Source organism: Ailuropoda melanoleuca, chromosome 14, assembly GCF_002007445.2.
Source record: "Ailuropoda melanoleuca isolate Jingjing chromosome 14, ASM200744v2, whole genome shotgun sequence".
Lineage (NCBI taxonomy): Eukaryota > Metazoa > Chordata > Mammalia > Carnivora > Ursidae > Ailuropoda > Ailuropoda melanoleuca.
In genome coordinates this window covers 48,311,058-48,333,960 of record NC_048231.1, presented here as the reverse complement: position 1 = coordinate 48,333,960, position 22,903 = coordinate 48,311,058, and the positions used below count along the sequence as shown (strand labels likewise).

The 22,903-nt window shown below is 40.2% G+C and overlaps 1 protein-coding gene across 1 annotated transcript in view; it reads right to left on the bottom strand.

Annotated features, from left to right (window-relative positions):
- Positions 1–22,903, bottom strand: part of PIEZO2 (piezo type mechanosensitive ion channel component 2) — a 351,612-nt gene that overhangs the window by 292,632 nt on the left and 36,077 nt on the right. The window contains exon 5 of the mRNA XM_034642188.1: positions 15,466–15,537. Within this exon, the coding sequence (XP_034498079.1) occupies positions 15,466–15,537 (72 nt within the window). The remainder of the gene's footprint in view (positions 1–15,465; positions 15,538–22,903) is intronic.

The window sequence follows — 22,903 nt, the reverse complement described above, 5'->3', positions numbered from 1 at the left end:
TGGAGGCTGAAGGATGCAGGGAGATTCAAGAATATGGATGCTATTTACTAGAGCTCTGAGAAAAGCTTTCATGTTAAAATGAAACCTCTGAATTGGGGCTTTTTGCCAATTCAGTAAACAAATTATAGGACAAAGAGAAGAGAGAGAACAGTCAATATTTTTTGGAGCTTTTACATTTTTGTGTTTTAAACCTTGCTATGACATTGGCAACTCTGATTCTAAACAATGGATGGTTTCCACGTCTTTCTGCTACGGCCTGAGAAGTATAGGGTGGGAGTGCAGGCCTGTCCACCATAGAAACTCCCCGACTGCAAACATCTTCTGGTTGCAGATGTGTCTTGCCCATGCCCCTGCTAGCTCCCAGGGACCTATATATGGTGCATAGGGTGGGGAGCGGTTAGCAGTGACACCTCTGAGCACTGGAGGCAGGAGGCCAGCTACACTGCTCCCTGGTTCTCTCTGGATGAAAATCATGCAAATTTCAGAATAAGACAGGAACTTAGATATTTACCAGATTCTGCCCCATTCCACCTGTGGTCCTGGGACTTCACAGATTTTCCGGACTGTTGTCCCCCCACATTTAGCCAAAGAAATGACATGGCAACTCATCTATATCAGGGAGATGCCATGTGGGAATAAAAAGCCTTAGTCATTTTTTAGAAGATTCAAACTACGAGCAGTATGGTTTGATGTCCATACATTTCCTTTCAGTTGGAGAGGATGTGGAAGGAAGAAAATGCAAAATAAACAAGTAGTACACAAGAAAAATCTGCTCTGCAGATAAAGCTGTCAAAATCAGAAGATAGAATTTTAAGGAAATTCTGAACTTATGAATGGTCTCATTTCTAAGAACTTCAATTATCTCAAGAATTTGTTTTTCCAGGAAAGAAAAAGTGCCCTTCAGAATTGTGTGCTTCCCCGATCCTCACTGCATTCACCACGAAGCAGTTTTGACAGAGAAGTCCTTTCCAACATCTTGCTCCAGATAATTGATTTGTGCATTTCCTAATGTTGACCAGACTATAAGTTCCTTGAAGGTAGGAGCCAAATATCGCACCTCTCTAGACACTCCCAAGTGTCTGGCACAGCGCTTTTCACATAAGAGTCCCCATTAAATGGCTCCTGAAAGGACATAATAAATGAAAATCCCATAAATGAGAAAAGGTGGTCCTTGTGTACTGATCTCAATATATGTTGGCAAGAATGTTTCGCATCAAGCCAACAAGAAGTCTGCATACTTCTTGTTATTTTACTAGGCCAGTTTGCAAATTTGGCACCAAGGGACCTACAAATGGTAATGAATGGGAGAAAACAATTAGGTTATTGAGTCCATTCCCCGTCAAGGCAGGCTCACTCCCTGCGGAGCATTCTTCCAGCAATTAGCTTTAGATGTTTTATGCACAGAGTTATTCTGCAATTCCTTTAGGAAAACAGTGAATTCAATTCTGAAAAAAAAAANAAAAAAAAGTCTCTTCTGCTACACTTCTTTCTCTTAGACCCCATATAACTTTGCCTTTGTCCCTTTTTTCTTTCACATCTCTTCAAGAAGTCTGGTTTAGTTCCACATGTATTGTCAGGCATGAATACATGTAGAAAGGAGTTATTGCCTTCAGCTTCATGTTGATAGAGATTCGGAAGCTCGGGGCGTGAAGTGGAGAGTGACGTTCATCAAAGGCAGGTGGAGATTAGTGACTGTCAGCGTGTTCCCAGCTGCTCTCCTCCTTCATCACGCTTTTTCCCGGTCTGCTTTTCCATCGGTATAAGTTGCCCAGATTAGTTGGCCAGGAGGGTCTTTCTGTCCTGGCCGCTCATCAAGAGAGACTTCTGTGCTATTATCAGCTCATTTTCCCCACAGTGAACATGCACCAGGTCGCTATGACTAACTGCCTTGTGACCTGCAATGTTTACGCTCCCCATCCCTGAGCTTCCATCTCAGGCTGTGGGAGCCACGCAGGGAAGCTGTCAGCCAGCACTGCCTTCTGTTGGTTGTTTGTGCTCACAAGCACCAGAGGGATGACTCATCTACAAAGGGGGGTGTCTAGTAAAAGGCACATATTATCCTCAATATCTCTCCCAGGAAGAGCCTAGCACATGTTCAAAAATCAACCTTTTAATTAATTTTTTGCCATTGCTACAAGGGTATGTTTCATTTGTCTATAAAACTGGCAAGAAGACAATGCAATTTCTCTTTTTAGATTGTGCATGCCTCTCTCCTTCCTTTTGCTCAGGTGTCAGTTCAGATGTTTAAACCTTCCCTGGTCCTGCAAGGTAAAGTGGACACCATCTCCCTGGGTGCTGATGTTACCTTCCTTTGCACACCTCAGTACTTGAAATTACTTTATTTTATTTCTTTTTTTATTCTCTCTTTCTCTATCTCTAGCTCAAATGTAAACTTCACAAGTCCAAGATCCTGTTTCTCCTGCTTGGTTATCACTCTACCCCTGATGCATAGAAAAGTGCTTAGCAGATAGTTAGCACAAAATAACTATTGGTTGAATGAATGAGCAAATGAATGAAATGTAACAGGTGAACATAATAAGTCATTTGTTGATTTACAGGTGTTAACACAGCCATGTGGGGGACACAAATGTAAAATCTTTAACCTTCACCAGGATAAAAGATTGAAGGATGCAGGACATGAGCATATGGAAAGGAAGGGAATAGACAGAACTTGTCTCCTCATAGTTAAATTCATTCACAAATTTACCTACCTAGCTTATTGGCCTTGCATTCACATTCACACTCCTACACCTGCTATGAAACAGAGTGGCCAAATCCTCAGATCCCTCCTTCCCATCATTTTCAAGTTCATTCATCCTTTTCCTCAATCCCTTCCTTCCTCTCTTTATTCCTTCCTTCCCTCCTTTCTTTCCTCCTTTCCTCCCTCTTTCCTTGCCTCCATCCCTCCTTCATTCCTTCCTTCCTTTCCCATTCTCTCTCTCTCTCACACACACACGTTCTTAAGATGCTTCCCTTCTAGTTTTATCTGTTGACTCTTGAGCGTATTTCTTAGTATGAAGATCCTTCCTGAATAGTCTAAAAAATGATCTTAAAGTATTTTTTATTATATTACCTTTTTTTTCATTTTAACCAGGACTTTTATAATTTAGAAGAAAAATATATGTGCAGAGATTTTAAAAGTGTCCTCAGAAACAAAATAGTAAATTGAATTCCCCCATTTAGTCATAATAGACTCAATTATTAGAGAAGATACGTCTAGCTCCCATAAGTTACACTTTAAAAAAAAACATAAAAGCTCTAAGTCATTTGTCTAAACTGAATAAAGTGAAATACATCGGTATTTAGTATAAGATTCAATGAGTTTTGGCAAATGTTTCCATTTGTGAAACCACTGTGACAAGAGCTAGAACATTTACACCACCCAAAATGTTCTTCATGCCCTTTCCAGTCAATTCTTACCCTTCCTAAATATTTAAAATCTCAATGAACTCTAAGCATAATAAGCTCAAAGAGAAGTCACTGTGGGATGCATCACAGTCAAATTACTGAGAGTCAAAGATAAAGAGAAAATGTTTAAAGGAGCCAGAGAAAAAGATATTAAGTAAGGGTGAACAATCACAAGATTTATGATGGACATCAACAACAACTATGGAAGCTAGAAGATATTGGAATGACATATTTATTATACAGAAGCAGAGAGAGAAAAGTCTTTCAACTAAAAGTTCTATATCTAGTGAAGCTATCCTTTAAAAGTGAAGGCAAACATGAAGACACTTTTAGATAAACAAAAACCAAGAGGATTCACGACCAACAAACCTATACTATCAAGAATGCTAAAAATTCTTCAGGGAAGGAAAATCACACTACCGGGGAACTCCTATGTACGGGAAGGAATGAAGAATACAGAAGTGGTAAGTATGTGAGTAAATAGAAAACTCTGCCCCTCACCTACACCAGCTTATGTCAGACAGAGTCTCATTGGTTCCCACTGCCTTCAGCGGGCACATCTTCCTCCTCACTTGGCAAGTACAATGTGTACTTGACAAAAGGGTGATACATGTATCTTCAGAGTAATCTCTAAACCTGGGAATCCCCTTTCCAATAATTTTTCCCCTCAATCACTTTGTGGGCATCAAATTCCCTGAATTTGGAAATGTCCCCTTAAAAAAGTATCCTTTTTGCCAGATCATTTGGAAAATGACCAAACTACCTTTGCCTTTTGTGCCTATAATACACATGCCAGCCATAGCAGTGACCTTGTGCTAATCACCCAAGATGCTGTCTCTGCACTAAAAACAGGCCAACCACACCAGAAAACTGGGTTCTGTCCAACCAACAAACATCAAAGTCAATTCCAAATGCATGCCCTTATCTTAGTTAGCTCCTACTGCAATGGCTAGTTAATTCTTGTGGCTGCCTTTCTTCCCAGCCACCTGCAGAGTTCACGATTCGGTGATGACTTTCCCAGTTCCTCAACTGTTTTCCTATGCACATCTGTATTTGGCTAGCCCCTGGGCTCCACTTTTTATTGGGCTCACTGGCTTCTGCAAAATAGCCCGGCTTTTGACCTTGATCACTGATACCTCTGGTCCTCTAGCTCTGATTATCTGGATTCCAAATCACTTTTATGGTCCAAAATTCCATCCTTTGCATATCTTTTACTCATTCCTTCAACCATTCTAGCATTTGCTAGCTGCATACAATATCAGCATTATACTGGTTGCTATAATGACAAGGGTGAACAACACACAGTTACTGCCCTGGAACCACTCACATTTCTGAAAGGCTGAGTTGATTTAAGGGTAGAGGGGGTGACAAAGTGTTCTAAAGGTTTAAGGCTCAAAGAAATGTGGGCTGTTTTTCACAAACTTAATTAAAGATCATAAGTATTTTAGAGCCCTCCCATTACTGATAATAATAAAATTTTCAGCTGATTAATTCAATAGGGTAATGGTCACAGAAACTTTTTCATGCAATGGTGATTGTTTTATTAACTTCTTATTATCCCTTATACTGTATTGAGGATTCAATTTTCTACACAACTACTTATGTGATTTTGCTCAAGTCCTTCAGAATCTCTGTGACACACTCTCTTACTACATCAAATTGAAGGTTGCCTCAATGCAGAAATTGTGGTTGGTGGCTCTTGAGGTGTAATTGTCATTTAACTGGATGATGTATGCGAAGGGCTCTAATAAAATAATTTTTAACTAAGTGCTGAAGGGTGCAGGGATCCACAGAGGTCATTAAAGCTGCTTGTGGGCCTTTGAAAACAGAATAGCCAGAGCTTATGATTGAAATACATCGGTATTTAGTATAAGATTCAATGAGTTTTGGCAAATGTTTCCATTTGTGAGACCACTGTGACAAGAGCTAGAATATTTACACCACCCAAAATGTTCTTCATGCCCTTTCCAGTCAATTCTTACCCTTCCTAAAGATTTAAAATCTCAATGAACTCACTGTGGGATGCATCACAGTCAAATTACTGAGAGTCGAAGATAAAGAGAAAATGTTTAAAGGAGCCAGAGAAAAAGATATTAAGTAAGGGTGAACAATCACAAGATTTATGATGGACATCAACAACTATGGAAGCTAGAAGATATTAGAATGACATATTTATCATACAGAAGCAGAGAGAGAAAAGTCTTTCAACTAAAAGTTCTATATCTAGTGAAGCTATCCTTTAAAAGTGAAGGCAAACATGAAGACACTTTTAGATAAACAAAAACCAACAGGATTCACAACCAACAAACCTATACTATCAAGAATGCTAAAAATTCTCCAGGAAAGGAAAATCACACTACCTGGGAACTCCTATGTATGGGAAGGAATGAAGAATACAGAAGTGGTAAGTGTGTGAGTAAATAGAAAACTCTGCCCCTCACCTACACCAACTTATGTCAGACAGAGTCTCATTGGTTCCCACTGCCTTCAGTGGGCACATCTTCCTCCTCACTTGGCAAGTACAATGTGTACTTCAGAGTAATCTCTAAACCTGGGAATCCCTTTTCCAATAGTTGTTCCCCTCAATCACTTTGTGGACATCAAATTCCCTGAATTTAGAAATGTCCCCTTAAAAAAGTATCCTTTTTGCCAGATCATTTGGAAAATGACCAAACTACCTTTGCCTTTTGTGCCTATAATACACATGCCAGCCATAGCAGTGACCTTGTGCTAATCACCCAAGATGCTGTCTCTGCACTAAAAACAGGCCAACCACACCAGAAAACTGGGTTCTGTCCAACCAACAAACATCAAAGTCAATTCCAAATGCATGCCCTTATCTTAGTTAGCTCCTACTGCAAGGGCTAGTTAATTCTTGTGGCTGCCTTCCTTCCCGGCCACCTGCAGAGTTCACGACTCAGTGATGACTTTCCCAGTTCCTCAACTGTTTTCCTATGCACATCTGTATTTGGCTAGACCCTGGGCTCCACTTTTTATTGGGCTCACTGGCTTCTGCAAAATAGCCTGGCTTTTGACCTTGATCACTGATACCTCTGGTCCTTTAGCTCTGATTATCTGGATTCCAAATCACTTTTATGGTCCAAAATTCCATCCTTTGCATATCTTTTACTCATTCCCTCAACCATTCTAGCATTTGCTAGCTGCATACTATATCAGCATTATACTGGTTGCTATAGTGACAAGGGTGAACAACACACAGTTACTGCCCTGGAACCACTCACATTTCTGAAAGGCTGAGTTGATTTAAGGGTAGAGGGGGTGACAATGTGTTCTAAAGGCTTAAGGCTCAAAGAAATGTGTGCTGTTTTTCACAAACTTAATTAAAGATCATAAGTATTTTAGAGCCCTCCCATTACTGATGATAATAAAATTTTCAGCTGATTAATTCAATAGGGTAATGGTCATAGAAACTTTTTCATGCAATGGTGATTGTTTTTATTAACTTCTTATTATCCCTTACACTGTATTGAGGATTAAATTTGCTACACAACTAATTATGTGATTTTGCTCAAGTCCTTCAGAATCTCTGTGACACACTCTCTTACTACATCAAATTGAAGGTTGCCTCAATGCAGAAATTGTGGTTGGTGGCTCTTGAGGTGTAATTGTCATTTAACTGGATGATGTATGCCAAGGGTTCTAATGAAATAATTTTAAACTAAGTGCTGAAGGGTGCAGGGATCCACAGAGGTCATTAAAGCTACTTGTGGGCCTTTGCAAACAGAATAGCCAGAGCTTATGATTACATTGCTCTGGGACAGGTTAAATCATGGGTTTGTTGTCAAGGATCCCTAGGCAATTCGACAGTAAGCTGGGGCTGAGAACTACTGTGCAGAAAGTTCTGGATGAGGTAAGGTTATACCTGGCTGGGCAAGTAGACTGGTTGAGTTAGCCTGTGGAAGTGTTTTAGAGGTCTTAATAGGTCTTAATTTTTAAAGATTTTTAAACTTCAGTTGTATTCATACAGAATAATAATATAAATAGAGCACTGTAAAAATAAATGTGGGCTGAATTTTGTCCCCCTTCAAATGCTTATGGTGAGGCCCTAATGCCCAGTACCTCAGACTGTGACCATATTTGGAGATAGGTTTTAACAAAAGGTAATGTTTCCTATAAATTAAAATGAGGTCTGGGGTAGGGTGGCAGGGGGTGGGTGGTATCCTTACAAGTAGAGATCAGGACACAGACACACACAAAGGGCAGACCATGTGAAGACTCAGGGAGAAGACGGCCATCAACAAGCCAAGGAGAGTGGTCTCAGAAGAAACCAACCAGTTCTGACACCTTGATCTTGGACTTCCAGTCTCCAGAGCTGTGACACTTTGTTATAGCTGCCCTAGCAAATGGGTATCTGTGGGCACTCCATGAAAAGATAAAGATTATGAAGGAACTTTCCTGAACCTTCAAGATGTTCTTAATCAATAGATCCTCCACTAAAGTGTTACATATCTTTAAGTCAATAAATATGTACCAAATACCATTGCACCTGCCTTGAATAACACATTGATTTAATGCTTGTAAAATGCTCTGAGAAGGATGGTATGCTGTATACAATGCAGGAATGACAGACACTTAATCACACAATCCCCTGGAAGGCCAGAATCTGACACCATGCACTTCATAGACATCAATAAAATCTCTGAGGACAGAAATGTACCAATGAAAAGCATCTTCACTGTAAGTGTGCATGAATCAAGTCACCAGATTCAAAGGGTCTTTACACACTAACCCTCATTTATCTTCATTAACCTCTAGCTGTTTTCTTGGAAAAACTCACCAACTTGGAATGAGTGTTTCTGAAAGAAATGGAGAAAAATGAAACTACAAATGGTTACCTGTGGGTCTTTAATAATATAAAAATCTAATACAATGACTATTATTTTGCCTTCATGATAACTGCCATGAAGATGGGGCTCTTGCTTATTTTCTATGTGTTCATATGCTTAGTGCAAAGATGTACTTGGCCTAAAGAGGNTTAAAGAGGAAGCCTAATCAATATTTTTTAAGAGAATAAGTATATTATTATAAAGGTCTTCCTATTGAATCAACAAATAGCTAAAATGTTAGTTTTTAATGCACTGTATTTGTTCATTCAATATCTATTCATTGTACATTTATAGTAGATAAGACACTATGTTTCATAGTGTGAAAAAAGAGAAGGCACAGCCCCTAACTGCAAGTTGCTACATCCAGTCCCTTAGCCATAACATGCAAGGACCTTCCTATAAACTGCAAGGATGAAGGACTTAGGAACTTTTAAAATAAATACATTTGTCTCTTTGGCGTTTGAATTTTCAAATTAAATCTTTTATTTCTTTATTCATTCATCCATATGTTTGACAAGGATTTATTTACACATGTTCTATGTTTCCTATAAGTGTTTTTTAAACAAGGGTCTTAATTCAATTATATTACCAATGATTGAAAAATGGAGTTAAGGTTAGAAGCATCAGTATCAAATTAATCTCTCCTAGTAATTGGAATCTACTACACCTAAGTTGGACTTTTTTCTCTTATGTAAATCAGAGCATGAGTGCATGCTAATCCTTTTACTTTTGTAGTATAATGAAACTCACATTTAAATATTTCTTTCCCAAAGCTAATAAAGACCTTATTACTGCATGTATTAGCACAATGTTTATATTTTAAATATGCTAGGTAATTTAAGTATTTTACATATAATAGAATTAGAATTCTATTTTAAATAGAATATTAAAAACCACACTGGGCGTGCCTATTTCTTTTCTAGCACATTTATTTCCCTTCACTCAGCTGCTACAACTTCATCGGGAAGATCCACAGCTAGAGAGCCCGTATCACACTGCCTTAGAAGAAACCANTTTCATCAGGAAGATCCACAGCTAGAGAGCCCCTATCACACTGCCTTAGAAGAAACCACCTTCAGACAGGCAGTTAACTACTCTTCGACTTGCATTCTCTTGCAATCCTTGATATACCTGGGACCACCAAAAAAACTAAATATAAACGTGCATATAATTGAAAACAGGTATGTTACCAATTGATTTCATTGTATAGTCCCTTAGCAAAAGGAAAGAAAAAAGTTTTAGGGGTGCCTGGGTGGCACAGCGGTTAAGCGTCTGCCTTCGGCTCAGGGCGTGATCCCGGCATTATGGGATCGAGCCCCACATCAGGCTCCTCAGCTATGAGCCAGCTTCTTCCTCTCCCACTCCCCCTGCTTGTGTTCCCTCTCTCGCTGGCTGTCTCTATCTCTGTCGAATAAATAAATAAAATCTTTAAAAAAAAAAGTTTTAGGTTGTGTTTTATTCTTGAAGGTAAAATAATTTCAAAAGTATATAAACCTGAATGATTGTTACTTGTAACTTTAGAAAATCATTTTCAGCCTCTTCTTTGACTGCCTTAAGTGCTCCATTAGACATCTAAATGTGAGCTAAATCATCTACCCACAATGTTTAATGAGCAGGGTTTTTTTCTTAAGTACCACACATCCTCAAATTAAGGTACAGGAATCATCCATATTCCCAGCACCTAGGACACATACCGCCCGTTCAGTCCTTACTCATCTCATATCTAATCTCCACAGACACTCTGAAAAGCCTATTAAACTCCTCTAGATGCTAACAACCTTAATTAGGCTTCATTTCTATTTAATAATTAAAGAGGCAAAAACTTGTATGAGCAATTTAAATGTAAATGTCTGATTTTCACTGTACATGCTAGGCTGACAGCTCGCTTGGTGATTTAAGGTGATTTCTTTTTGCATTCCTCATTATATCACACTATGCAAAGGAAAACATCTTTAAACCAGAAAATGGATGGCCATCCTTTTCTATCCATTAGTCTGTAAACTAATGTAATATTTAATTTGACTTACATTGGCACTGGTTATCAGTACATTCTTTCAAAACATTATGTTATTCATATATTCTAAAATTTTCTGATTAAATCTTTAATTTCTTCACTATCCATTTGAAAAGTTATTTGACAAAATAATGGCCCTTGAGGTTGCCCACACCCTAAAACCCAGAATCTGAAAATACGTTTCCCTACTTGGCAAAAAGGACTTTGCAGATGTGATTAAGTTAAAGATAGGGAGATGAGCTTGAATTATCCTGGAGAGCCCAGTGTCACTGCAANCATGCAAATGAAAACATCTTTAATCCAGAAAATGGATGGCCATCCTTTTCTATCCATTAGTCTGTAAACTAATGTAATATTTAATTTGACTTACATTGGCACTGGTTATCAGTACATTCTTTCAAAACATTATGTTATTCATATATTCTAAAATTTTCTGATTAAATCTTTAATTTCTTCACTATCCATTTGAAAAGTTATTTGACAAAATAATGGCCCTTGAGGTTGCCCACACCCTAAAACCCAGAATCTGAAAATACGTTTCCCTACTTGGCAAAAAGGACTTTACAGATGTGATTAAGTTAAAGATAGGGACATGAGCTTGAATTATCCTGGAGAGCCCAGTGTCACTGCAAAGGCGCTTGCCAGGTTAAGATGAAGGCAGAAAAGAGATGGTATCATGAGAAAGACTCAACCAGCCATTGCTGGCTTTGAAGATGAAAGGGGCCATGAGCCACCCCCCCTAAAAAAAAGCCCTGAAAGCTTCTAGAAGCTGAAAATGACAAGAAAATGGGTTTTCTCCTGAGCCTCAAGGAAGCACTAGAGCCCTTAATTTTAAGCCCACTTCAGACTTCGGACCTCCAGAACCATAAGAGAATATATTTATGTTGTTTCACACGAAGTTTGTGTTAACTTGTTACAGCAGCAGTAGGAAACAATAGGTTTCATCAACATTTGACCTTGACTGTACCATTTTCTATTATACTTTAGTCACTAATTCAAGATCATCCACAGACCAGGAAAAGTCTTTGTTTTTAAGCAATCTGGGAGACTGTGAATAGGGCAGCTGGACTAGCTGCTACCCCTATCAGTTCCAGAGCTAACCACCTAATGGTGAACAATGGGATGCAACATCCTCATTCATTAGGAGCATTATAGTCCATGTGGGTGGTCTGATGTGGGCCTCAATCAGAAACCAAATGATCTCTTTAAAGTGGTGACATGGGAAACCTAACACTTAGATAAAACTTGTTAAAGAGACTTCTAACAGCTGGATGATGCCCAAGACTGTACTCTTTCAATCCTCCAATGTGTTATTTCTCCTCAAATAGAGGTCATTCAAAAACACAAAGTTCCAAAATTCTCCCGTTTTATATAAGTGATACCAGAGAATTAGTGTGACTTTAAGAACATGGCAAGCGGGCTAAGAAACCCAGAGGAACAAAAGGTAAATGATGCTTTATCGGGTCATGAATAGAGAGACCATCTACTTGGTCCCTAATGAAACCCACAGCATCTTTTGGCATTAGCAATTTGGAGGCCCCATCAACTTCTTCAGGTGCTGGCATAAATCCAAACGACAGACACCTGGGCCAGTCTCCGAAGCCTCAGAGTCCCAGCATCACCAAACCTCCCTGATTTCATCTAGAAATCAAAAAAGAATATTCTCTGGCAATAAAGATTTATCACTTTTCCCACCTGGTTCACTTCACTTGGTTGTTTGACCTTGAGGGGAACAGGGCACAATTCTTACGTACCTGAAGCTACAGAATGGAAAAATAAAATAAAATAAAATAAAAAACAAAAACCTGGCGTGTATAATACTTCATTTCTGTTTCCTTGCATGGCCCTCCATAGCAGACTTGAATTTCTTATGAAAAGTTAAAACCCAGACACACACATGAAAAACCCTGAAGATATACAGTTTCACTCAGAACTGATGGTGGATATATGTGTGTCCAATTTCATATTTCAGAAATGATTTTGAAGATGGAAACCTTTCCAACTATATTGTTACATTTCCTTGTTTCAGTCACAATTTCAGTCTTTGAAAATTGACTCTGCATTAGTGACAAATAACTATGAGTCAGACAGTGCTGGTGACATGCTCCCTCTTCCTTCTGGCCTTCACTGTTCTTTCCTTCCTCACCTCCTTCAGTTTTTCTTTCCCTCTTTCCCATTATTCTGGTACACNCATTCTGGTACACCAAAGCCAACAAGAACAACAGAAACTTTTATTAACCTATGTTTATGCCTCCATGTAGCAAATGTAATCAGTACTGTGAGCAGGAGGAAGGAAATGAGCCTTTGATGACTCTCTAGGGAGCTGGACTCCCACAGGCAGAAAAACAGAGGTCGAGTGGCCAAAATGGGCCAGATAGAATGACAGTGAATCTGATCGTAATAACTGGACAGATGTGAACAATGAAGGTACAGAAAACAGGGCACAGAGAGAGTAAAGGAAACATGGAAGCCATAGTGAGGATAAAGGGTATTAAACAAACAAACAGAAGCCCAGACAATTCAAGGCCCAGGAGAGAAAGTGAACTCTGGGGAGCCTCCACAAGAACTTGGGAGACCAAAGCACTCAACAGAGGATAAAGCCTGAAAAAAATGTAGTGAGTAAGTTCATCAAAAACAGGCAACAAGGTCTGCACAAAAACAAGGGATCAGGTGACAAAGAAAGAGACACAAAAGTTGCATAGCGTTGAGCTCCAGAAAGGGCAAAAACAAAAGTGGGTGAAAACAGACACTGGAACCCAGAAGATCACTTTTGATTATAAAAACTGCATCCAGGTATATGGTATATTTTCATTAGAGGCATATTCCCTTCCAGTTTTTGTCCAAGTGCATGCAGATTTTATATATTTATTTAGCTTTTTCTTTTGAATTCTGTACATGGGAAAAGTTCATTGTTTCATGCTCAAAGCCTTTTGTTATCTCCTTCTCCCCTCACTATTGATCTTTAACGCGGACACTCTGACCTGATGATGTTTAAGCACAGAGTTGGGAGAAATGCTGGGGAGCTGAAGGGAGGGTCAGGGTGCCTGAGAGTTGGTGGGAGCCAGAAAAAACCTTGGATGGAAGACTCAGGCACACCAAGATAGGGAAAATTCTTACCAGAAAGTGACACTGACACATCTAAATGGCTTTCCGGGTGCTGAGAAATGGAATTTAACTTTGAGATTTTTCAAAGAACCGTAACTCAGGAAAGTTGCTGAAGTCATCAAGAGATGTGTTTTGCTCTCTAGGTCAAAACTTCTAAATGTCAAATGGTTGGGCTGCCTGGAAGTCAATAAGCTCCTTATCTGACAGGAAGTGTTTAAGTAGAAATGAAGTGACTTCTTCATGGTGAGTAAGAAGAGAACTCAGCATTAAGAAGAGAGTTCTTCCAGAGATAACCTCTATGTCACTTACCAGTTCTGGAAAAGGTGGTATTTTTTAATAGTCTGTGGAAGTGCAAATGACTTTCACCATAATACGTTTTATTGCAAGTAACCAATCGTTATTAAAGCATGAATGCTTTTTATTTATATTCATTGGGTATTTATAATATAATATAATATCTATTTCAATCATTTTGGGGATGGGAAGCATGCTATAAAATCTCATTTCTGTTTATTTTCTCAGTGTTTCTGACAGTTGTACCACATAATGATGCTGGATTTAAGTGAGATAGCAACATGCTGCCCAAACGAGTGCTCTTTACTCTGCCTGGAACATTCTCCCTTAGGGCCTCTGCACTGACGGATTCTTTTCATCCTCAGATTCAGACCTCTTTGATAGAAACTTTTGTATCAAACCACCTGCTACAGCATTATATTAGCTTCTTGTGGCCACCATAATAAAGTACTACAAACCGAGTGGCCTAAAACAACAGAAATTTATTGCCTCACAGTCCTGGAAGCTGGACATCTGCAGTCAAGTTGTCAGCCATGATTCTCTGAAAGCTCTAGGGTAGAATTGTCCCATGTCTCTTCCAGCTTCTGGGGTGGCCAGCAAGCCTGATGTTCCTTGTCTTCACCTGCCTCACTGTGATCTCTGTCTCAGTCATGAGATACTGTGTGTGCGTGTGTCCATGTCTCTCTCTTTTCTTGTAAGGACACCAGTCATATTGGATTAGGGCCCATCCTACTCCAATATGACTTCATCTTGACTAATAACATATGCAATAATCCAGTTTCCAAATAAGGTCACATACTGGGGCACCTGGGTAGCTCAGTCAGTTGAGCATCCGACTCTTGATTTCAGCTCAGAGCATGACCTCAGGGTCATGGGATTGGGCCCTGCACTGGGCTCTGCGCTCAGTGGGGAGTCTGCCTGTCTTTCTCCCTCTACTCCTACCCCAGCTCATTCTCTCTCTCTCTCTCTCTATCTATCTCTAAAATAGATAAATACATCTTAAAAAAAAATAAGGTCACATCCCAAGGTACTGCAGGTTAAGATTTCATCACATCTTTTTGAGACACAATTCAACCCATAACAGTTAATTTTAACAGAACGTGTTAAAAGTGAATCTCTTAATTCTATCCCAAAACACTTTCTTACCTATTTATTTCATGTCAGTAAATATCACCATAATCCATCTAGTTGTTCAGCGCAAAAACTGAAGAGAAATTCTTGATTTTTCAGCTTCCTTGATAGTCCACATCCAATCCATCAGTGAAACCCTCTGAGTTACCTCCCAAATGCCCACTAATCCATCCCCTGCCCCATATGCACTGACCTCTCAGGGAGCCCAAGCCACTAACACCTCTGTCCTGGACCATGGAAAGCAACAGCCTTGTAAGGAGCCTCCCTGGCACCCCTTTCTCACTCCCTGGCCATGTGTTTTTGATAGAGGTTTTGTAAAGACATTGATCTTCTCACATAATCCCCTACTTAAAACCGTTTAAGACCTCCCATAGCACTGAGGATGAAATTACAACTCCTTACGAAGGTCTACAGATCCCCAGTGTCAATTTCTCCTTATCACTCTCATATTCATCTCATATTATTCTCCATCATCCACATGGGCTTCCTTTCAGGAAACAGGTAACCTTTCTACTACCTGAGAAGTTTTGCACTTCCTGGGTGGTAAACTCATCCAGACTATTAGCATAACTGGCTGTTTTCCCTCCTTCGAGTTTCAATCTAAATGTCTCTTCCCATGAGAAGCCTTCCCAGGTCACAGCAAAACATTTTTCTAGCTTCTCTCACCTTGTAGCAGCGTTTGATATCGGTGCCTTTGCCATGCTTCAAACTGGACAGAATGTCCTTACTTCCCTGCCCCTATACACACGAATGAGCAAGAAATGATGATTTTTGTATATCGCTGGAATATTGTGATTGTTATGCAGCACAGAGTGACTGATACACTTCCTATCTCACCATCCTGCTTCTTTACTTCATAGCACTAATTACAATCTGTAATGGGATTATGTACTTGAACACTTCCTTGTTGATTCACTCTCAGTAGAGAGTAAACCCATGAAGACAGGAGGCATCTCAGCCCCAATCTGTACCTGATGCGTGCAAAAGAAGTGCTTTGTGTAATGGATGCAGGAACTCCCTTTGGGGCTGATTTTATTTAGTTTTCATTTGACCCAATTTGTACTCTTTTTAAAATATGCTTTCTATGAAACGAATTAGATACTTCAGCTTCAATTTCCTGCTTTTCAGAATTTGGGATTTGCAGACAAGCTTAAAATACAAAAACAACTCTTCCCACAGCAAGGACAGACAACACAGAACAGACCATTTTACAAAGATTAGCTGTGACTTTTCATTATATATTATGCAACTACATAGTTTGTAATACTTGTCTTCAGTCCTCCTCTGCCTAATGGGCTCCATTAACATCTCAAAATTACCATAAGAGCTCTAGGACTCCAATGTTTCAGATGATTTAACTGTCTTCACCAAGTAACTTCCCACAATAATATTTCTGCTTGGCTTAAACTGAATTGGCATTTGGGGTACAATTACTTCCCATCATGAGTTCAAGTCAAAATGCAAAATAGGTATTTCTAATTTGCACATTTACATACCTGTTTTCCTGTCTATGCTTGGCACTGATGAATTACTGCATTTTTCTAGAAAAAAAAGTAACGCTCATAGCTCTTGGGGCTGTGGACAAGATCATGGCAGACAGCTGGTGTCCAAACCGCCCAATAATTGTGGAGTAGTGCTTTGAAAATATTAAAATCACAGGTCTCTAGCTATTTTCTAACCACTAAATAGAGGTTGGGAATAAGGGACTGGCAAACTCATATTTTATAATTCACAAAGTGAACCCTGTCTTTTTAAACAATTAACAGGTCTCACTACTATAATCCTTTCTTGAAGCCCAAGGCCTCATAGGCAGCTTTAAGAGTACTTGAAATATATTGTTTTATAAGAAAGTTACTAATCTGCTACTATATTCTTCTATCCTATACTTTGCGTTATGTTCTTGTTATCTTTCAAACCGAAAAACAAAAGAAATAAACTAACATGATCCCTAAAGAAAAACACGGAGTATGGGAGGTGAACAAATGAGAAAGCAGATGGGGATTAAAACTATTCATTACCTGAGGTGGACATACTTGCGTAGCCCAGGAGCACCAATAGGTGTGGCTCCACCACAGGAAACGGGTCCTCTGGGCTGGGCAGATAAACCCAAACCCCACTGAGGGGATCTACAGTTATCTTCTGGTTCATAAAAAAGGAAACTCCAACCATCTCCACCTGTCCCTGAACCACATCATCTCAACTGGCTCAAATGTTGCAACCCAACCTAACAGTGCTGGTCACAGGTGCCAAGGAAATGAGTAATCCCCTCTTGGAAGAACTCAAGCTGGTTTTCCATGGAGCAAAATGGGAAGTGACATTGTTACTTCTTGTTTCCTTGTCTCCTCCACTCTGGAAAAACACTTTCTTTTCCCTTCAGCAAAAGCATCATATAGCATGTGGTCCGTGCAGTCTGGGTGTTTCTGAAAAAAGTTTCTTTCTCTCCTCTGCAACATACAGGCTCAGTGTGCGTGCTTTGTTGATGGTGGTGTTGGGAACGTGGGCTGAGCTTCTGGCAGATCAGAGTGCGCCACACTGTGATGGCTTTCCTCCTCTACGTACATTCTCTCAAGGATGAGACACAGCATCATGAAAACCCCTACATGGGGCACCTGAGGACTTCCTTTCCCTCAGATCTCATTATTCAGCCCACACTAAAACTGTTGATGGAATGAATGAGAAACCCGTGTCCTTTCCATCTGTACCTTCATAACCTCATTCTATTCATCATGTGCACTTGAACACCTCCAGTGCATTTGGCATTAAAGAATTGAGGATTACAGACATAAAGTGAGGGAAATGCCCAGTCCCGTCTTGGCGCCATTCTTCTCAATCTTAACATGATTGTCCAGGTGCCCAATGTTCTTGACAGCATCCTTTGGCCTTCCCTTCTTCTAGTTGTTCCTCAAGCACTTCAACAGAGCCTCCAAAATATAAGGTGGGTCTGCAGGAAGGCAGCTCATGAGCAAACTGTATCCATTCACGTTGTGTTTTCAAGCTCTTATTGCTGCCAGGTTTGAAATGCCTTATGACCTGTCTCTACCAGGGCTCATTTGGCAAGCAGGCTGGTTGCATGAAAGAATGGGATGAGGGAGGGCGTTTACAGTTGGCTAGATGCCACCAGTGCTTCCAGTACATGGGTCCCTAAAGGCATGGCATTCTGTCAATGCAGGGCTGCACGCAGTGGCACAGCACACTCGTTTCTTAGTCCTGGCCTTTGGACAGGGTGCAACAGCAGCAGTATCTGCAAGAAAACTGCTTGGTTCTTCTTCCAAGAAAAAAAAAAAATCACTCAAAAAATTACACTTGAAGCGAAGTCATTAAAAAGCAAGCAGCATCTCAGGCATATTTTACTGTCTTCATCTGCACAGGCTGCCATAACAAAAAACCACACACTAGTGACTTGGAAATTTGTTTTTTGCACAAATAAACATGGGGGCTGGAAGTTCAGAATCAAGGTGCTGAGGGGTTGTTTCTCATGAGGCTTCTCTCCTTGGCTGGCATATGGCCACCTTCTTGCTGTATCCTCAGAGAGGTTTGTGACATCCTGTGTGTGTGCAATGTCTCTGGTCTCTCTTTCTCCTCTTATGAAAGCAGTCCTATTGAATTAAGGTCCCCCTTATGACCTCATGTAAACTTAGTTACCTCCGTAGAGGCCCCACCCCCAATACAGTCATGTGGGGACTAGGGCTTCAACATACTAATTTCAGGAGACACAATTCGGTCTATAGCAACTACATAATACTATGACCTTACATGTGCATAGAATTCTGGACTTTTATAGTACAAAATTCTGTTTAATTACATAAATGAAAATATGTGTCCTTGGATGTAAAAGAAAAGGGAAAAAGAAGATGGGGTGAAAAGGGAGGGAGGGGTGGAGAAAAGATTTAAGATCTATTCAAGGGTTTTTAAAGTAATATTTACAATGAGCAATTTTTGCCTTACAGGGGAACATGGTGGAACTGCATTTTACACCAGAGCTTTTCTTCAGGTGTCAACTCTTTGGGGGGACTGACTGGAGTAAGGAGGAATGTATTCTATGCCAAATTGCCTCCATTCACATCCCAGCTCCTACAGTGAAGAGTGTGAGCTCTTACACTCTTGCTGCCCTCTGTTCTCATCAGTAACATAAAGATGATAACCAACATAGCCCCCTCATTTTTTGGATATATTAAAATATATAAATAACATTCTTAGAAAAATAAAGTAAAATAAAATAAAATACAGAGCACTCTTTAAGCAGAGTCTTTTAAATAGTAATCCATCAATATATATGTCTTATGGTTTTTGATCCTCACAAATCTTATGTGAGGTAAAAAGGCAGATATTCATATTTGTTGTCTCATAGGAAATATTCAGGGTTTGAGAGGATTGCCCAAGGATGCTCAGCAAGCTCCTGGTGGAGCCAGAAACTCAGGTGTCAACTGCAAGTGCTCTCCCAGTACAGGGAGTACAGGGCAAACCTGGAAAGAGACAGTGGGCTTCCAAAGGGCACAAGGAATGCCGAGGATCTTATCCCATTATCCCCATTATTCATAAGAACTTATCCCAGCAGAACTCAGGGAACTCTGCTCCTCTCTCCATCCTAGGATGGACATGTTTTGTGCCTTTCCGGAATCTGTTTTTGACTCTGACATTTCCTGAATGCCTGGCCCCCAGTAACACCGTGAAGACACAGGACGAGGCCCCCTTAAAGAGCTCTGAGCCTCCAAGGACAACTATCCAGAAAATTTACTCTCCCCCTGTGCAGTGGCCAGGGGAAGGTTTAGCTGGCCCCAGTGAGTATGGCACAACTTTCACTGAGTCAGTAAAGGCAGAAGACAGAGCTTGGCTGAACTCCACAGATTTTCAACTCTGGGTTCCACTCAGAGAAGGAACAGCACCAAGCCTCAGGAGCCACCAGTCCCTGCTGGGGCCCCCTTTTGAGAGTTGTTCCACATAGTCACAAGTCAGAAGTGATAAACTTCCCAATTCTTGTCAACTGGTTGGTAGTGAGACCCAGAGAATGCACTGCCTTCCAAGCTTACAAGGACCTCTCTACTATTCAGCTGTGGCAGGGGGGTGCTCAGGATAGCTCCTTCTTTATGAACATGCTTTTAAGTCACACCAGTAGCCATTGCTTAAATACCCAAGGCCACCAAAGGAGGAAGTAGTCAGTCTGGAGCTGTTCTGGGTGATTGCCTTTAATTTTTCTCACATATTATGCTTATTTTTATTAATATTTTGAAACTGTGGTTGCATTTAGAATCTGTTGCACAACTAAACAAATCCAGTCAAAGTGTATCAGGATGGAAACAATGTCTCTGCTCACCTCCCTGCAATTCTGCTCACTTCCTCTTGATGCCTTGGATAGCTCCAAGCTCCCGGGCACAATCTGTGACCTGATTTCATCCACATTTCCAACTTCTAGGACTCCTCATCTTGAATCTACTAGCAATTAAAGGCAAGGCACTGATGTATATGGATTTTGCTCTCAGTGCTATTGCCTGCCCTCTGGGCGGATTGAGCTCCACATTCCAAACTAGTGCTCAGCCTTTTAGGGCTTCTTCCTCTGTTCAGAACTCCCTCCACTGCCCTCACCTGCTCAACCTTGTTCATCCTTCCTCAAAATTCCCAAAGGCTCAAAATGCCTCACTTCCGTCTCCCCAACATCCTTGTCAAAATCCTACTGCTTCATGTATGCGTCATGTATTAAATGAATTCCTGATGTATCTGTCTTCCCAACTAACCTGTAAGTGGCTAAGAACACAGACCACATCACATTCGGGTCTGTTAACTTCAGCTCCCAGACAGGATGAAGGGAAAAGAGGTATTTACTAAATGTGTGTAGAACTGAATCATGCAGAAGGAAGGAGAGAAAAAGGAAAGCCCACTGCCCTGGAAAGAGCTAAACAGAAGTATCTACGGCAGCAATTGAACCCTTCCAAGTTCTGTACAGGATTTATGGTTATTAGATTTGACTCTGCTGGAGAACATCTTACAAACTATTTGGTGACACAAGACCAACATAAGTGAAATATCACAGAGCAGTCAACTGCTCAACTGTGTGAGAAGAAAAGTGAGCTCAACCATACTTTAATATAGAGAGAGATTCAGACAAACTGAAGGAAGTGCCAGAATTCACGGTGGATGGGGATGGTACCTGAACAGCCCCCAGAGTGTGGGGAAAATCTGGAGAGATGAAAACGAATGGCATTTGAGATGAAGGAGCTAACTGTGAACACTGACCTCCAAGCTCCTATCTAGGTAGGACCCGGCTTTGCTGAATGTACACCTGAATAAATGAGGGGCTGTTCCAACTGGTCAACCAAACACTGCAGGGACCACCAGGACACCACGAATGGTCCTTTCAGGGAGCTCTGGTAATAAGGCTCAAGAGGTTAAAAAAAATCAAATGGACAGTGAAATGGGGAATATCATTTAAAATTTAATTTTCAAGATAACCTAAGCTTTGCAGGAGAACCAGACCTAAAAATCATCTGGAACAATCTTCAACTTCACATTTTATTTGCATGGTTTTCTTCAGAAGCATTGTCAGTATCTTTAAAACAAAACCAAAAAAAAGAGAAAATTTAATTTAAACATCTTAGGTAATTGGTTGAAGGACAAATGGAAGCTCGGTGGGGCTTAAGTTCCATTTAGGGTATTCTTTCACAATTATGCTGTACAAACAAACATAAAAATCATTAACATTAACTGAAAATAGCCATTCACTGTAACTCCAGGTCTCATAGTGATCTTGATATATCATTTAGAGTTTCAGTTCAATACTGGAGTCTCAGCTCATGACTTGGTAAGTGGTTTTTCCATTTAAGAGGTTTTTACTTTTTTTTTTTTTTAACAGCAGAACAGACTTAATTGTTAAGTAGACAAAAGAATTTTACTAAAATAAGGTCTTTTTTGATAAATTCTTCAAAAACCCTATGTGAGCAGGACACCACAGAACCGGGAGATTCGCTCTTCATGGTTAGTTCAGGGTGACCTGTGAGTAATGTTTACACAAATGCTTTCACAGAAGGACAAGCAGTGGGAACATCTGTTTTTAGATCTGATGCTCATATTCATATGTAGGTATGGTGGCACCATGAGCTGTAAATTTGAGAAATTCNGTTCATATGTAGATGTGGTGGCACCATGAGTTGTAAATTCGAGAAATTCCAGTTGGTATTCTGCTTTCAAAATCAAATGCTAGGAAAGAAACTAAGCTTTGTTGCATTGGGGCATCTCAGGGATGGAAGGAGCATCAGGTATGTGTGACAGCATAGTCATGGAGGTTTCCTTTAACGTCTCCTGTGATGCTGTGTGACAAAGTGGAGCCAGACCACAAAGTCTGCCATTTTAGGCATTTGTGTTTTCTTGGACAGATCCTCAAATATTCTGGAAAGAGATGGAACTGACAGTCTGAGCATTTCTGAATAATAAGTGGCCACCCAGAGTTGGGCCACCGGGTTGAGATCATTAGTCTTGGACTTTCTCATGCTTGGTACTTTATCAAAAGACTCACTAGTTCATTTCCTCAGCAAATATTCACCAAGTGCCCGCATGCCAAAGACCATGTTCAGTGTCACAGGAACACAGTTGAAAAAGAAATTAGCTAGGATGGTACAGAACATTTTACTTTGCATCTAAAGCACCATGGATGGCAAGCTGCATCATCAATTACTCCAGTGACAGCAGGGGGAACACCATGCTAACTGTAAAATTTAATTTATAATAGCATAAGATTACGAGGATATTACATTAAATTCTCACAATCACAGTTAAAATTTAACCTAGGCCTTCTTCATATTCCATTTGAAAATATATCTGAATTCAGCCCACANATATTTGAATTCAGCCCACATGGCAGCGCTGTTTGGCAGGTTCCTTGCCAACTAAAACATAACACATCCAAAAGGAAACTCTGGTTTTTCCTCCATCGGCTCTGCTCTACCTTCATTTCAGTAAACGGGTACCACCACCCAGCCCGTTGCTCAAACTTGAAACCAAGAACTTTTCTTTAATTCTCCGCCTCCCTCCCTACCACATTCCATATCAAATCCATCTGCAAGTCTTGCTGATTTTTCCTCCCAGATTGTGAATGTCTGCCCCTCGCCGCCCCCAC